General features: G+C 35.0%; 1 protein-coding gene across 1 annotated transcript in view; it reads left to right on the top strand.

Moving 5' to 3' along the window:
• The window catches only part of LOC132558783 (tyrosine-protein kinase RYK-like), a gene marked incomplete at its 3' end in the record, with an annotated part of 41,459 nt that extends 31,082 nt beyond the window's left edge, over positions 1 to 10,377 (top strand). The window contains exons 2-4 of the mRNA XM_060223389.1: positions 6,906 to 7,030; positions 8,915 to 9,017; positions 10,243 to 10,377. Of these exons, the coding sequence (XP_060079372.1) occupies positions 6,906 to 7,030; positions 8,915 to 9,017; positions 10,243 to 10,377 (363 nt within the window). The remainder of the gene's footprint in view (positions 1 to 6,905; positions 7,031 to 8,914; positions 9,018 to 10,242) is intronic.
• Between the last annotated feature and the right edge of the window lie 7,162 nt (positions 10,378 to 17,539).

Here is a 17,539-nt window from a genome sequence, read left to right as displayed (position 1 = left end):
ATATGTATATATTCAATATATAGATGAATTTTGTAAAATATCCTTCAGATATATATTAATCTGTACTATTTTCTATTTCTTCTAGTTTCAAATCAGTATTGTGTGTTGAAGGCTTTCTATTTTATATGTTGTTATATCAGTGGTCTCACATAGCCCGATTTCCTCAACTTCATAATGCGCTATATATATATATATATATATATATGTGTATGTCATTTTATTCTGTTTCTTATCTGTCCCTTAAAACAATGCATGCAGTTACAGTGAATATGAATACTTCATGGCAGAAAAAGCAGTGCCCGTATAGAAGAAGACAAATTGTAGGAATCATGAAAGATTCAATTAGCAGTTTCTGCAGTGTATGTTGTTTTTCTGTTCAAATAATCACATTAAGGTATCCCTGAAAACCATTTGTTATACAAATAATCTGATTTTAGGTTCTTTAATTAGATTTGTATATAACCGACACTTGACTGCAGGAAGACTTAATTGATAACTGTACTCGTTTTAATTGCTTTGCCTTGAAATATTTCAAATTCTTACTGAATTCATTCTATTATGCTGTAAACCTGCTTAGGTTGAACTAAGATATTAAGATGATGGACGGATAAAATAGTCACTTTGTATGCAATAATGGAGAGATTCCTGATAAAGGTCATCAGGTATACAGAGTTGCTGTAAGGGGAGATAATCAGAACAGATACCTAACAATAGTGTATTTGTAGAGGTTTCAGAAAGTGTTTTTCTTTTGCTCATCTCCAAATAGGATATATAATCTTTGGTGGTATCTTTAATGTCTTTTGTTTAACATTCTTTTGAGGTTACATCACAATGCGCAATTACAAAACCATTGTGCATCCAGCACGGCAGGGAAGGTTATTATAACTAATCAAGGTAAGAACATGGCAGAGAGATGACACTGCCTTGTGGAGCTCTGTTATAATAGTTATCTTGCTTCAGGTTTGTTCTTCAGGCGTTGTGATAGATTTTGAGAGCACCACTCCTAGTTAATCTTATGTATTGTTTTCTATGGAAAATGTAAGGTATGCCAGTGTAATAATGCACAAAAATTTGATTGTGTCTCATCATGTTTACACACTTAATCTGACTGTTAAAGTCATGGTATCATGATCTTGTATTGTAATTGATCAGAGATGTTAATTGGAGATAACTCACCAAAGCTGTATTTAGCTGGTAATATATAGGGGAATTAACTGTGATATATAGGGGAGATAACTGTGGAAAATAGCAGAGATAACTCATCTATGTAGTTATAAAAAAAAGCTAATTAAGTGTTTAAGTTGATATTGTAATATAGAGAAACTGATCTTATCAAGATTGATAAATGTTACATAAGCTGTGCATGGGGAAATTACTGAGTAATTCATTTGGCTGGGAAGGGGAGACAATAAGCTATGAAGGAATTTTAAAACTGTTGAAGTTCATGAAAATGTTATAATAAGCTAAAGCTTGAAAGATCTCATAAAAAATCATAAAATCATTTTATCAAATTAATAAATGATTGGTTATCGTTATCTAGATCTTTCAGGTGGATATACCCCCCAGAATGTCATGAAACAAGTAGTAATTCTAGAGGTTTATCAATATATATTTGCAATATTTTGATAAAAAAATTTCGATATTAGTATTTGTTCAGCGTGTCTCTTAAAATTGTGTTGTCTCTACTGTCTACCTTTAATTAATGAAGATGAAACACAGACACAAGTTTATGCAAGGAATTTAAATAAATTTGAAATATTTTGGTTGTCAGAGTGAAAAATTAATATGACAGTCAATGCCTCTGGTCTTTACGAAGGTGTCGGACTTGGCAGGACAAAAATGTATGTTTTTATATCTCTGTTCCAGACCATGTTGAAACTGGCTGAAGTTTTTAACCCATTTGTCAGATTTTATCAACATTATCAGTTGCTATCAGATCAATTTATACTTTAATATTCTACATTTGGCCAAGGAGTTGACAGGATACTACCTGCTGAATGAAAATTACCACACTGGCTTGATAAATCTGTGTACAGAGAATTTATATTGTGGGTGTCACCATTCTGTCAGACTTATGTACACTGTTCTGTCAGACAGAATGTGTGGCCAGTGGTGACAGCTAGAAGGCTAGATTGGACTCTAATGGATATTGGGAAAGATGTGAACTTCCACAGCTATAAAAAATATATCCTGCATATTTTCTCAGCAACATAAATATTCAGATAATTGTTAAATGGTATGGTGTATAAATGTATGCAAGAAAACAGCCATTTTCCAATTTTTACTTTTTGGCTAAATTTTCAATTAAAGCTAGAATAGGGACATACAATTGTTTCACAAACATGTTTCTTGTGACATGAAGTTTAAATGCAAGCTTATATACAATTTCAGAGATATGTATATTGACTAAAGACCCTCCTGTTAGCTGGCTCCTACTAAATTCTGCAAGCAATTATGTCATGTGATAGTGTTCAGTAGAATGATCATTTAACTTAAATTACTATGAAACATAGAAATAAGAGGAAAAATGCCTTTTTTCAAAATATCTAATTTACAATTTGAATTTATTGTTTCTGTGTTTGCCTATAAAGAGTGTAAACATGGGTAGTTGATATCAATTAAAGCTTTTCTGGGACTGTTTATAACAGATCTGTAATTACCCTTTAACGGTAAATAGTGCTTTGTAGGTCAGGGAAACGTTTGGCATGTTGGAACAAAAATAAAATTAAATCACGTTGTTAAATCCATTCAAATTATACAAAATTCTGTTGTGAAAATAAATTAGAATTCAAACTATCAAAATTGACATTGCCTTAAATCATGATGATGTATTTAAAACTGTTTGGAAAGGTTGGAAACATCATTCAGTAAAAAGAATAGCCTGTTTGGGATATTGAACAACATTTCAATTATAATGGGATTCTGTTTTAAAACACTTATAATTACATGTTGAACGACTGCTCACAAATGGCAGGTTTTGTTTGTTCTTCATCATGTTACACATCAAGTCAAAGAAACCATGAAGTCTGGAAAATAAAACATGTCTGGTTGTGTATTGGCTGAAGTTAGCATGGACATGTCAGTAGACAGCGTTTGGTTTGAGACTTAACGGCTATGGTTTAATGCTTATTAAGATTGTCTCATCAGTGTTTAAGAAGCTTTTTTTTTCAAATCTTACAATTGTTTATTTGACATAGTCTTAGCACAATTAATTGTCCAAGTCTTGCATCTTTCAAATTGTCTGTTTCTACTTGCTGTTACGTTTTCAGCGATTGTCTCAGTCTAAACACTATTTTGGACTGAGATATATTTATGGTTGATTTCAGAAAGGGTTCTAGTGTTGAGTGTATATTTACTTGTCTACATATGATGATAATACTAGCACTAGGTAAGATTTACTATGAAATAATTCTAATGAAAGAGAAAGCTGAACACCCAGGTGAAAGCCATATAACATTGCATTTCAGATGTTTTTTTTTCCTTTTTATTTACAAGGCGAGTAACCATAGAGAATTTTTGCTGTTTCTCAAATCTATGGTAATTTCCTGTCAGTTCTCCTACATAAACTATGTGTTTTTCCTTGACATTAAGTCTGTGTTTTGCTGTAGATTTCATCATTTGTCCATCACAAGTATTGTTTATTGTGTGAGGTTATAAAGCTTTGTGGGATTTTCATTATAAATCTTACACAGTTATTTATGGTATATTGTCTTTGGCATGGTCAGGATAGTCTACATATGATTTATTCAAAGCTGACTGTGCAACTTTATTTAAGGCTTTCAAAATTCTTTCCGAGATTATCCCAGTATATTAAGAAGTAAATACAGCCATTTTAGTTTTGTGTCCGTTAATATGGGGAAATGTTCGCCCTGGATTTCATTTGCCCTCGCATAAAACTCTCTGCAGAGTGTTATGAAGTTGAAATCAAACTCTAGCCCACCTTTTGTTTTTACCCTATTGAAAAAAGATTGAAATTTGTTCTATATACAGTATTTTATTAAGATGAGGTTAGAGTAATCCGGGTAATGTATGCCCAAACTCTAGCAATTTCTCTTCTAAGTGGCTGTTGCTTAATTAGGTCAAGGTCACTATTGCTATTTATTGAAATATTGGTATCCTCCATAGTCATTGATGTTGTAACTTCTTTCATTGATTTCTTTTGATCCAACTAAACAAATCATTAAGTTAAGGAAACTTTAACCTTTTACATATTGAAATTTCAACTGTTCACTAATCATGTTAATGAAAGGTTAATGAATTGATTCACACATTTGATTTATACCCGGGCCTTGTTTATCTCAGTGGATGTGTACCTGGGATTTAATGAAAATGGACAATCGTGTAGAAATAAAATTTTCCCAGGCTCGGATAGATTATTGACACAAAGTATGAAAACTGAGACTAAGCTAACACTATATAATTTGACCTGTGGCAATGTTTGATTTCCATTTTAAATACGAGTGTGAAATCATAATGTCTGGGCTGGTCATATTAAGCTAATATTGTCTTAATACTTAAGATATTAGTGTTTTCATTTTGGGAGATTTGTTATGTTTACTAGGGATAGACAAAAATTCTCTCAATTAAATTCTGTTTCTGCTGATATTGAGCCAATATCACGCTGCATAAATATTTCCGTTTTGAAATGTGTAGCACCTGAGTTATGTAAAGCCTTAGGGGAGCACATTTTTCTCCATGTTGTTTTTATTTTTCATATAACTTACCTATCTAAGAATTCTGGCAAAATGACAATTAAGGACTCTGAAATGCAGAACTAATTTGTTTACAACTATATAAATATAGAAATTCCTGCAAGTTTTGGTCTTAAGATAATGATATGTTCCTAGTAATTATTGTTTTAAAAAAAGGAGAAAATGAGACCCAACACACCTGGAATCATGACATTCACAGTTCTGTTGGATATTTGAGCCCAAGAAATATAAGAAGAATTAATTAATGAACAAACATTGGTGTACTCTGACTTATTATATTAACTGGTACATAATTAAAATAGTTTTTATTTATTTTTTTTTTAATTTTCCAATCTGTACATCATGTATGATACAGGTACCAGAAAATGTATTTATGTGTTCATAATTGCTTTAGTGAAATGAATTTCCTTCTCATAACAAAAAATTATTAATATCAAAGAAGGCTAAATGTTATGTACCTGTACATACATGTTAAATGTTTCATTCAGACCTACTATGACCAGCTTTAGCTATAGCCTTCTCGAGTGTATCATGCTACAGGTGTTGTAATCAGCTTTGTCAATACCAGAATTCCCAGTAATAACAGCTACAGGACATTGACATCCAATTAAAAACTTGATAATTGATTTTTTGTCTATAAGGTTTATGAAATTCTTGCTTGGGTAACCTCAGCTGTCACATTTTTTGAAAGCAGTAATTGAATTTTGTGAAGAAATGTAACTCTGTACAGATTGCTGACAATGCACATATTGTTATATAATTTGTTGTTATCTCATTTTCTCAGGTTTATGGCCTGTTTTACTACTTTTACTTGACAATTAATTGAAGGTACTTCTGTAGAATGTAACTCCATTTTAAGAATTTATCACATCACATTAATGAAAGTTAACACCATTTGATGCTACTTCAGTTTTATCAGAGGTATATCCCTTTTCAATTGAAAACTCATAAAATTAGTATTCATAATTTTTTCTTGTCAACTGTCTGAAGTATTAGTCACAAAACTGCAAAACTTTTGTTATGATGTGGATATCGAGGATGATTATAATGTTGTTATACACCATTTTGGTTACTTCTTATCTAGGAGTTGATATTGTACAAATTACTTCACAAAAATTCGATATATTTACATTTTCCAATTAAATACATTTAATGATTTCATATTTTCCAATATTACTCATTACTTGGAAGAGTTCAAATATATGCTTTGTCACATTCAAGGGGAAGCAATTTGACTGTTGAAGCTTTCCAAAATTAAGATATATCATTGCATAAAGTGATAGGATAGGGGGTTTTGTATTGCACCATCAGTTTTTAAAACTGTTCAAAAGTTCCAGAAATTTATCTTAAATAAATTAATGATTGTAGTAACTGTAATGTTAATGCAGTAAAAATATGTATATGGAGACTAACATTCATTGCTTTTCCAAAAAAAAACCTGTTTGAACAAACATTTGTGAACATGGATAAGCATAACCCAGTTATTTCATTAACACTAATTTAGCAGTTCAAGGACATATATAAATTTGTAGGTTAAAGGTACCAACAAAATTAACAACAATCAACATGCCTCAAAAAAGGAATGGTTTTACAGTACATAGGAAAATAATCCATTCACCACAAAAATGAATGGTTTTGCAGTACATAGGAAAATGATGCATTCACCACAAAAATGAATGGTTTTACCGTACATAGGAAAATGATCTATTCACCACAAAAATGAATTGTTTTACAGTACGTAGGAAAATGACCCATTCACCTCAAAAATGAATGGTTTTACAGTACGTAGGAAAATGATACATTCACTACAAAATATGACAATTAATGTTGGCACTTTGTATTATGCTTTCTGTTTCCTATTTATTTGATATTAATTGTAAATTGATGTTTTTGTTTTCATGTATAATAAGTCCTTTCCATGTTTAGTCATGATGAGACTTTAATTCTCTCTCCGATATTATTTCCTCGGGTAATTACTTTCATTGAAAAAACAGCATCATCCCACATGAGTTGCAGCCTCCTTCTGGCAAAGTTAATTATTAGTATCAGTACGGTGATTAAAAGATTAATTTGAAAGTAGTGTATAGTATATCAGTGTTGAAATCATTGATCAAAAGTATGTTTTTGTTTGTTGTATTTGAAGTTAGAAAACATTGATTATTTCACTGACTTTGGATAATTTTATCATTACAGGCATCAATGCCGAGCTGTACTATGTCAGAAATGGGATCATCAATGACTATGCTTTATCATTTGAACTTCTGATACAACCCAACATAGACAAGATCTACTTTACATGGCAGAGTATTCGTCAGCAGGTAAGATCTTAATCCATCAGTTGCTGTTTGACTTTCTGGGCCCATGTCTGAGTCCAGTAATGGCTGTTTGTCCTTCTTGGCCCAAGTCTGAGTCCATTAGTAGCTGTTTGTCTTTCTGGGCCCAACTCTGATTCCAGTAGTAGCTGTTTGTCTTTCTTGGCCCTAGTCTGTGTCTGTCAGTGGCTGTTTGTCTATCTGGGCCAATGTCTGAGCCCAGAAGTAGCTATTTGCCTTTCTGGGCCCAAGTCTGAGTCCAGTAATGGCTGTTTGTCCTTTTGGGCCCAAGTCTGAGTCAAGTAGTGACTGTCTATCTGGACCAATGTCCAGTAATGGCTGTTTGTCCTTTTGGGCCCAAGTCTGAGTCAAGTAGTGACTGTCTATCTGGACCAATGTCCAGTAATGGCTGTTTGTCCTTCTTGGCCCAAGTCTGAGTCCATTAGTAGCTGTTTGTCTTTCTGGGCCCAACTCTGATTCCAGTAGTAGCTGTTTGTCTTTCTTGGCCCTAGTCTGTGTCTGTCAGTGGCTGTTTGTCTATCTGGGCCAATGTCTGAGCCCAGAAGTAGCTATTTGCCTTTCTGGGCCCAAGTCTGAGTCCAGTAATGGCTGTTTGTCCTTCTGGGCCCAAGTCTGAGTCCAGTAATGGCTGTTTGTCCTTCTGGGCCCAAGTCTGAGTCCATTAGTAGCTGTTTGTCTTTCTGGGCCCAACTCTGATTCCAGTAGTAGCTGTTTGTCTTTCTTGGCCCTAGTCTGTGTCTGTCAGTGGCTGTTTGTCTATCTGGGCCAATGTCTGAGCCCAGAAGTAGCTATTTGCCTTTCTGGGCCCAAGTCTGAGTCCAGTAATGGCTGTTTGTCCTTTTGGGCCCAAGTCTGAGTCAAGTAGTGACTGTCTATCTGGACCAATGTCCAGTAATGGCTGTTTGTCCTTCTGGGCCCAACTCTGATTCCAGTAGTAGCTGTTTGTCTTTCTTGGCCCGAGTCTGTGTCTATCAGTGACTGTTTGTCTCTCTGGGCCCAACTCTGATTCCAGTAGTAGCTGTTTGTCTTTCTTGGCCCTAGTCTGTGTCTGTCAGTGGCTGTTTGTCTATCTGGGCCCCAGTCTAAGTCCTACAGTGGAGGTATGTCCTTCTTGATCATAATCTGAATCCCATAGTGGCTGTTTGTATTTCTTGTCTTGTCCGTCTTGTCTTGAGTGGTACAGTGTTAGTCTATGAGAACTTTGATTAGTCAGATCCTGGTCCACTCAGAATAGCTTGCTTCAGTAAATTCTGGACCACAAACTACCTCAAGCATTACAGCTCTCTGCTTTAACACCTACCAAATAATTGACCTACCTCAACATACTAGGTATCAGGTCATTATAAGATGAAGGATGGTTGTTTGTATGGAAAGTAAGACAGAGGATTCTAGCTTTTGGAAAGATTAAATTTAAAGATATCCAAGGTGTTATCAGTTACCAGATCTGCCAGGAGTTTAATCCATTCTTGTATAGTTCTTGGTAAGAAGGAGTATTTTCGATGGTCAGTATTCAATTCTTGTGTAGTTCTGGGTAAGAAGGAGTATTTTCGATGGTCAGTATTCAATGCATGTATAGTTCTGGGTAAGAAGGTGTATTTTCGATGGTCAGTTTTACCGTCAGGTATTGAGATGTACTGATAGATCCCTACATGTTAAATTTTCATTTTTCCTTTCATCTATAATTCCATAATATATCTACATTTGTATGTGACTTTTATCCTCTGTCAACCTCGAAGTCCTAGGGGTTACTATCACTAATGATCTCTACACTTATAGTCATCATAACCCCTGGAATTTCAAGGATATTCCTCTCTGTGTTTAACCCTATTCTACGACATTTGTTAACAACAAATGCTTCTTTTTTTTCAGATAATGTTTTACAGTTTGAGAACAAACACGTCTAATCCGAGGGCCATGTTGCCACCTGTTGCTAACATTAGCAGTGAGGGCAAAGTCCCAAATACTCTCTCAGGTGAGTTACACTACAAGGGTGTGAGGATGGGAAGGGGGGTGTAAGGGGCAAAGTCCCAAATACTCTCTCAGGTGAGTTACACTACAAGGGTGTGAGGATGGGAAGGGGGGTGTAAGGGGCAAAGTCCCAAATACTCTCTCAGGTGAGTTACACTACAAGGATGTGAGGATGGGGAGGGGTGTTTGAGGGGAAAAGTCCCAAATACTCTCTCAGGTGAGTTACACTACAAGGATGTGAGGATGGGGAGGGGTGTTTGAGGAGAAAAGTCCCAAATACTCTCTCAGGTGAGTTACACTACAAGGATGTGAGGATGGGGAGGGGTGTTTGAGGGGAAAAGTCCCAAATACTCTCTCAGGTGAGTTACACTACAAGGATGTGAGGATGGGGAGGGGTGTTTGAGGGGAAAAGTCCCAAATACTCTCTCAGGTGAGTTACACTACAAGGATGTGAGGATGGGAAAGGGTGTTTGATGGGAAAAGTCCCAAATATTTCCTAAGATGAGGTTTATCACAAGGATGTTATGATGGGGAGGGATGTGTGAGGGGCAAGGTCACAAATACTTTCCTAGGTGAGTTATGTTACAAGGATGTGAGGATGGGAAGAGGGGTGTAAGGGCAAAGTCACCAATTTTCTCTCAGGTGAGTTATGTTACAAGGATGTGAGGATGGGAAGGGGTGTTTGAGGGGAAAAGTCCCAAATATTTCCTAAGATGAGGTTTATCACAAGGATGTTATGATGGGAAGGGGTGTTTGAGGGGAAAAGTCCCAAATATTTCCTAAGATGAGGTTTATCACAAGGATGTTATGATGGGAAGGGGTGTTTGAGGGGAAAAGTCCCAAATATTTCCTAAGATGAGGTTTATCACAAGGATGTTATGATGGGGAGGGATTTGTGAGGGGCAAGGTCACAAATACTTTCCTAGGTGAGTTATGTTACAAGGATGTGAGGATGGGAAGAGGGGTGTAAGGGCAAAGTCACCAATTTTCTCTCAGGTGAGTTATGTTACAAGGATGTGAGGATGGGAAGGGGGTGTAAGGGGCAAAGTCACCAATTTTCTCTCAGGTGAGTTATGTTACAAGGATGTGAGGAGGGGAGCAGCCATGTGAGGGGACCCCCTCACACACCCCGTAATTTTTTCTTTTAAAGAGGTTATTTATATGTTTTCTGATTTACATACTGAAACTTTGAAAATATCTTATAAGGAATATTGTTTTATATTTGACAGTGTTTCACGTGAAGGTTCCCTGTACAGGACGACTCAACAGAGAGGTGCATTTCCTCATTCAGATGGAAGTCAGCATCTTCTCCGTCGTCAACAAAACAGTCATTAACATCCGACGCAAGAAAAACTGCCAAATAGGTATGTCTGACGAATTCTTTGTGAACACACGTTTTAGAAAGTTTAGAAAAAAACCATGATATTTGAATTGATGTTACTAGAGATGTTTTAAACTTCACAAAGTGTATGGTTCACCTTCTGTCTTGACTCCTAATAGATGAGATTATTTTGTTAGCTATATTTATCCTACTTCTAGTAGAATCACTTACAGGCTACACAATGGATTAGTCTTGTGAATGACATTTCCTCGTAAAGATCTGAATGATATTAAAGGGTAACCTTAATTATTACTATAGCACTTGTATCTTACTCCGTATAAATAAGACTGTATATTGAATGTCCATGATACAATTAGTATCTTGTCTTGTCCAACGATTGTTTAACCCTATATGTACATGTGATAGAGGTACCATTTCTGCGTTGCTACATGTATCGTCTTGATTTAGTTTAATATGTCTGCTTCAGACTAAAGTACTCGGAGACATTTGTATAACTACCAAATTTTTAATTAACGACTTTCAGTTAAATATCAGAGGTGAAAACTGCTTGTATGTAAAATGTCATTGCAGAAATGGGTCAAGGTTAGTCTGGAGTGTTAATATATTTTACATGAACTTTTCATTTGCATACTCAAGTTCCAACTACACTCTGAATCTCCCACTACACTTCAGATGTCTAAGATCTCCCACAACACTTCAAACCTTTCTATACACTTCGTATTTAATCTCCAAATACACATACGCTAGACTTTCATATCAAACTTCACTTCAGATCTCCAACTCACGACAGATCTCAAACTAGACACCAGATCTCAAGCTACACTTGAATATCAAACTTCACTCCAGATCTCAAGCTACACTTGAATCTCAAACTTCACTCCAGATCTCCAACTCATGACAGATCTCAAACTTCACTCCAGATCTCCCACTTCACATCAGATTTCGAACTACACTATAAATCTTCCATTTACATTAGATCTAAAACTACACTCAGATCTCCCAATACACACCAGATCTATCAGTTCATTCCAAACCTGCCTATTTCTACTCCAAATTTCCAATTATTCTTTAAATATTCTATAGCATTCCATATCTAAAACTATTCTCAAAATCTCCCATAACAAGCCATGTTACAATCACTTCAAATCTCCCATAACAAGTCATGTTACAATCACTTCACATCTCCCATAACAAGTCATGTTACAATCTCTTCAAATCTCCCATAACAAGTCATGTCACAATCACTTCACATCTCCCATAACAAGTCGTGTTACAATCACTTCAAATCTCCCGTAACAAGTCATGTTACAATCACTTCACATCTCCCATAACAAGTCATGTTACAATCACTTCAAATCTCCCACAAGTCATGTCACAATCACTTCAAATCTCCCGTAACAAGTCGTGTTACAATCACTTCAAATCTCCCATAACAAGTCGTGTTACAATCACTTCACATCTCCCATAACAAGTCATGTTACAATCACTTCAAATCTCCCATAACAAGTCGTGTTACAATCACTTCACATCTCCCATAACAAGTCATGTTAAAATCACTTCAAATCTCTCGTAACAAGTCATGTTACAATCACTTCAAATCTCCCACAACAAGTCATGTTACAATCACTTCACATCTCCCATAACAAGTCGTGTTACAATCACTTCAAATCTCCCGTAACAAGTCATGTTACAATCACTTCACATCTCCCATAACAAGTCATGTTACAATCACTTCAAATCTCCCACAAGTCATGTCACAATCACTTCAAATCTCCCGTAACAAGTCGTGTTACAATCACTTCAAATCTCCCATAACAAGTCGTGTTACAATCACTTCACATCTCCCATAACAAGTCATGTTACAATCACTTCAAATCTCCCATAACAAGTCGTGTTACAATCACTTCACATCTCCCATAACAAGTCATGTTAAAATCACTTCAAATCTCTCGTAACAAGTCATGTTACAATCACTTCAAATCTCCCACAACAAGTCATGTTACAATCACTTCACATCTCCCATAACAAGTCGTGTTACAATCACTTCACATCTCCCATAACAAGTCATGTTACAATCACTTCAAATCTCCCATAACAAGTCATGTTACAATCACTTCAAATCTCCCACAACAAGTCATGTTACAATCACTTCACATCTCCCATAACAAGTCGTGTTACAATCACTTCACATCTCCCATAACAAGTCATGTTACAATCACTTCAAATCTCCCATAACAAGTCATGTTACAATCACTTCAAATCTCCCATAACAAGTCATGTTACAATCACTTCAAATCTCCCATAACAAGCCATGTTACAATCACTTCAAATCTCCCATAACAAGTCATGTTACAATCACTTCAAATCTCCCGTAACAAGTCATGTTACAATCACTTCACATCTCCCGTAACAAGTCATGTTACAATCACTTCAAATCTCCCATGACAAGCCATGTCACAATCACTTCACATCTCCCATGACAAGCCATGTCACAATCACTTCACATCTCCCATGACAAGCCATGTTACAATCACTTCAAATCTCCCATGACAAGCCATGTTACAATCACTTCAAATCTCCCATGACAAGCCATGTCACAATCACTTCAAATCTCCCGTAACAAGTCATGTTACAATCACTTCAAATCTCCAGTAACAAGTCATGTTACAATCACTTCACATCTCCCATAACAAGTCATGTCACAATCACTTCAAATCTCCCATAACAAGTCATGTCACAATCACTTCAAATCTCCCGTAACAAGTCATGTTACAATCACTTCAAATCTCCCGTAACAAGTCATGTTACAATCACTTCACATCTCCCATAACAAGTCATGTCACAATCACTTCAAATCTCCCATAACAAGTCGTGTTACAATCACTTCAAATCTCCCATAACAAGTCATGTTACAATCACTTCAAATCTCCCGTAACAAGTCGTGTTACAATCACTTCAAATCTCCCATAACAAGCCATGTTACAATCACTTCAAATCTCCCATAACAAGTCATGTTACAATCACTTCAAATCTCCCGTAACAAGTCATGTTACAAACCAATCACTTCACATCTCTCACATCAGATCTCCTTATTAGGTGCACTCTAAAACAAAACCATGTTTTATCAAAACTTGATTTGGTTTTGAATGAATTCTTAAAACTTATAGATGATACATTGTAGTATTAAGTGCAAGTTGAGTCAGTAAGGTGTGGACAGCATTAGGATGGTTGACTGCTTAAAAAAACCTATAGTTGGCAAGCTATTGTAGGGTCAGTCACTGTGTCATAGACTTTTAAATAATTAGTTTGATGTTGTTTGTCTTGATGAAATATCTTCTTATTTTATTCCAGCTTTATGTCAAAATGTCAAAATGTGCAAGAAAAAAAATGAATGAAAAAAAATGTTTAGACAATCTGTTTTTGAAGTGTTTATTCCGGAATATTTGAAATACTGCATATGGCTATAGGTGGAACTGAATCAGTTTTCTGTTCTCTGTTGTAATCAGAATCATTTTCACTCCTTCATTGTGTGTAATGAACCAGTAACAAGTGTTGCTCTGCTCCACCTGTCCATTTACATTTGTTCTTGTTGAACTGAGCAAAATATCAGAAATCATGAAATCATTTTTACATATCTGGGAACTATAATGAAAAACTGCTCAAAAACAGTTCGGTTTTGATTTAATGAAAAAGTCCAGACTTTTAAAAGAAAGTTGTGTTTACCTCAGGGTGGTCATCTTTACACTATCTCTACAACTGTCATACAATGTGTAATGCATGTGATTTAAATCTCATTCACAATAATAAAGGGCATATGTTAACAAGATTCAGTGTTTCATGGTTTATAAAGATTTTCTGAACTTCAGTAAAAAAAATTTTGTATCATGCAATGGGCAAGATATTCAAGGTAACTTTAAAATTGTAGCTGAATCTTTGAGATTTAAGGTCATTAAGCTGATTTCCAGGTAAAGAGTTAACACCTGTACATCAATACTCTGAGATTAAACAGGTACAATCAATTTCTTATCACATCATAACTAGAATGGGACAAAAGCTCTCAACTGTTTTTTGTATCTTATCCTGCTGGAATTGACTAGAGAACTAGATCTGTTTCAGACAGTCAAGTACATGTGCTGTTTTATTAGCTACAGGCAAACATTATCTACAATCTGATCATCAGGGTCAATTGTTTTTCTGACTTTTGCTGGTTTCAACAGGTCTCCAGTGTTGAAATACACAAATTCTTGAAGACAGAATTACTTGTCTGCTTCTGTTGAATTAGTGAGGGATAAAGAACTCTTTATGGGTCCACTACACAGGTCCCCTAAAAGGTGCTGAGGGATGCCATTGATGGGATATAGATAGCCCCAGGTTTGTTTTCCAGTGAAACCCAAAACTGCTTCAAAGGCCCAGTTACTGCCTCAATGGTGCATGAGTTTGAGGCATGAGGTCACAACAGTTCAAAGTTCATCAGGGTCAAACAGGTTCAGATAAACATGGATGTATGCTGTTGTATTAGTGTAGTACTATTACCTAAACACCCCCTTAGCTGAGCATGGATTGATCTAAATGAACAAAATAGACATGTCTAATGTCGATCTTAGGGTGGAGAGGTGTATCTTATTTGGATTTATTTGCCTGCTTTGAGAATTATAATACATTACTGTAGTTTTACATGCAAACAGGTGCAGGGCCAAGAACACAATATGACCTGATATTTGTGTCATTCAGAAACTGATGAACTTTGTGGTGCCTGTTGATACACAACACCAGAAGATGAAACATGTACTTAATGTAGAAAGATTTTTCACAAGTATCTGGTTACCATTAGTGTAATTGTATTTAGGCGTGTGAATTAAAGTATTTTTACTCAGACATCAAAGGTGCCTAACTCCATTCAAAAGTTCTTCTGAATGAGTTGTGAGGTTTGGTTTTATAGCATGAATATTTAGTGCATAATAAGTATTAGGTATACAGTAATTATTGATCAATAATCACATATGTTGTAATATCCCTCCCTCTCCCAATGTCAAAATTGTGTTATTATGTATATAACATTGATGTCCTACCATAAGCCCACACCCAACTTTGAGTCAAACTTTATGAGCTGGCTACCAGGGGGAAAGAGAGAAAAATATAGTTTTTTTGTTGCATCCATCCATCCCATCTATCCATCCACCCATCCACATTGAAACTTAAACATTTAGAATATCTAGAACTTCATGCTTAGGATAATGGTTCACCTTGGTGAGGTGGTGTGCAGCATGTCAAAAGTAGGTCAAACTGACCAACATTTTGACCTTTGACCTACTACAAAGAGAACATTTGTCCAAGTACTACAATTCTTGAGATGGTATACAGAATTGATACCTGAGAGAAAGTAATTAATTTACTACAGGACTCATATAACACTTTATTGTATAAGTTTTGTTATAGATAAGAATTTCATATTTAGTTAAAAACTTTACAAAGCCTAAGATGTCTTATGCTTGAAGAATTATGAATATTGGAAAACTGCCTGTTTTATCATCAATTATTGGTATACAACACTTAAAAGTATCAATTCTATTTATCATAAGCATATAGTGTAGATGTATATTACTCAAAATATTCATCAAACTTTTAAATCAATGGCATGAAACATCATTTAAAGAAGCCATTAAAACTTAAACTTGAATTTTAAATTATCAAAAAAAGATTATGTTTGTTGTCATTAATGAGTTCAGAAAATTGTGTGTATGCTTACTGTATATTCTGATTAAATAGGTTTGATGGGAAACTTTTGAAATTATAAATAAAATTTAACAAAGCCTTTCATTTCAGTAAGTACACCAAGTCCTTATACATTTTAATTCTACTTATTTACACTTTGTGAAACTTACTTCATGCAGGATAAAAAATGGAACAAAAATTGCAACGTAATTGGAGCCTAATTTTCCTTGTCTGTTAAGAACAAAACATGGAAAGAAAGGAATCATTTATTTGTCACGACATACTATAAACATATTCACCGAAAACAAATTTTTTTCTGGAATAACTATAAAAAAAATGTAAACCAGGCTTTTAGAATCAGATACTGTGTACATGCTTATCACTATGTGGAGACTAATAGATGTGAGGCAGAGCTGTGTGTGCATGGTACCTGTTGTGTGGTGATAGAAAGCTGCCTAGAGAGCTGCTGATGCTGGTGGAAGGTATTTGACGAATGATAATCAAATTAGCTGTTTGTGATAAAAGAAATAACTTTGTCAAAATAGGTGATGTATCACTTCTCAACTGAAAGGGTTTCTACAGCAAAATATCCTGTCTCTAGATAGTTGGGGAATTTTTGCAAATCTTGAAACTCAGCTTACTGCTGTAGCTTAAAGTCATGGACACACAATAGTAGCGCTTACACATTAATTCATTTTTACCCAAATCATTACTGACACTAACTCTTTTTTACATTTCAATTTTGTTGTTATGACATATAGCAAAAAAACAATTTTAAGTTTTGTAACTTGAATTCAGTTTTGCCAAAATTGTTTAAAAACAAATTAGGAATATTGTTTTTTACTTGGCTAAAATCTTGCTGAAAATAATCTGCAAAAATCTGTGAACAATCACAAAATGCATTTTCCTATTATGGTTTGAAATTATTTTGTAATGGCAGTTGTAAAGTTTCGCTTTTACTTGTTTTTCATATTCAAAGTCTTTGAACTTTTCCCAAATGGCAGCATGATAATTTGAATTGTAGTTACAGTATAGAGTAGAGGCAGTTCACAGGTAGAAATTAGATGGAAACTGTCAGCCAAAATTTATGAGGAATGTTTGCTTCTGGCAAAAAAAGACCAAATAATGGATTTCTCAAGTTCTTGTGTAATGTGCAAAAACTGTGGCAGTACCAGGAAGAGTTTTAATTTCTCATTTAGTTTCTCAGTGTTATCTGGCTGAGGTTTACTGAAGTTATACTTAGACAAATGATCCTCCTTAACTTGTCTAGTGTTTGGTGCTACACTCATATAAGTTCAGGGAAATTAGTATAATTGATGGAAAGGATGTCTTTATTTTACAAATTACCTGTCTCTACATACACTTGTTCCACTGCCTGTTTGGGATATTGCTTTCTATAATGAACTGGTCTAAAGAATAGTGGTATTTACTGTTTTTGTTTTCAATATTTCTTCACTTCTATAGGTATCGAC

The sequence above is a fragment of the Ylistrum balloti genome, unplaced genomic scaffold (genome assembly GCF_031769215.1).
Source record: "Ylistrum balloti isolate Yb309-2 unplaced genomic scaffold, AGI_CSIRO_Ybal_v1 Utg370824, whole genome shotgun sequence".
NCBI lineage: Eukaryota > Metazoa > Mollusca > Bivalvia > Pectinida > Pectinidae > Ylistrum > Ylistrum balloti.
This window is presented reverse-complemented; position numbering and strand designations above follow the sequence as displayed.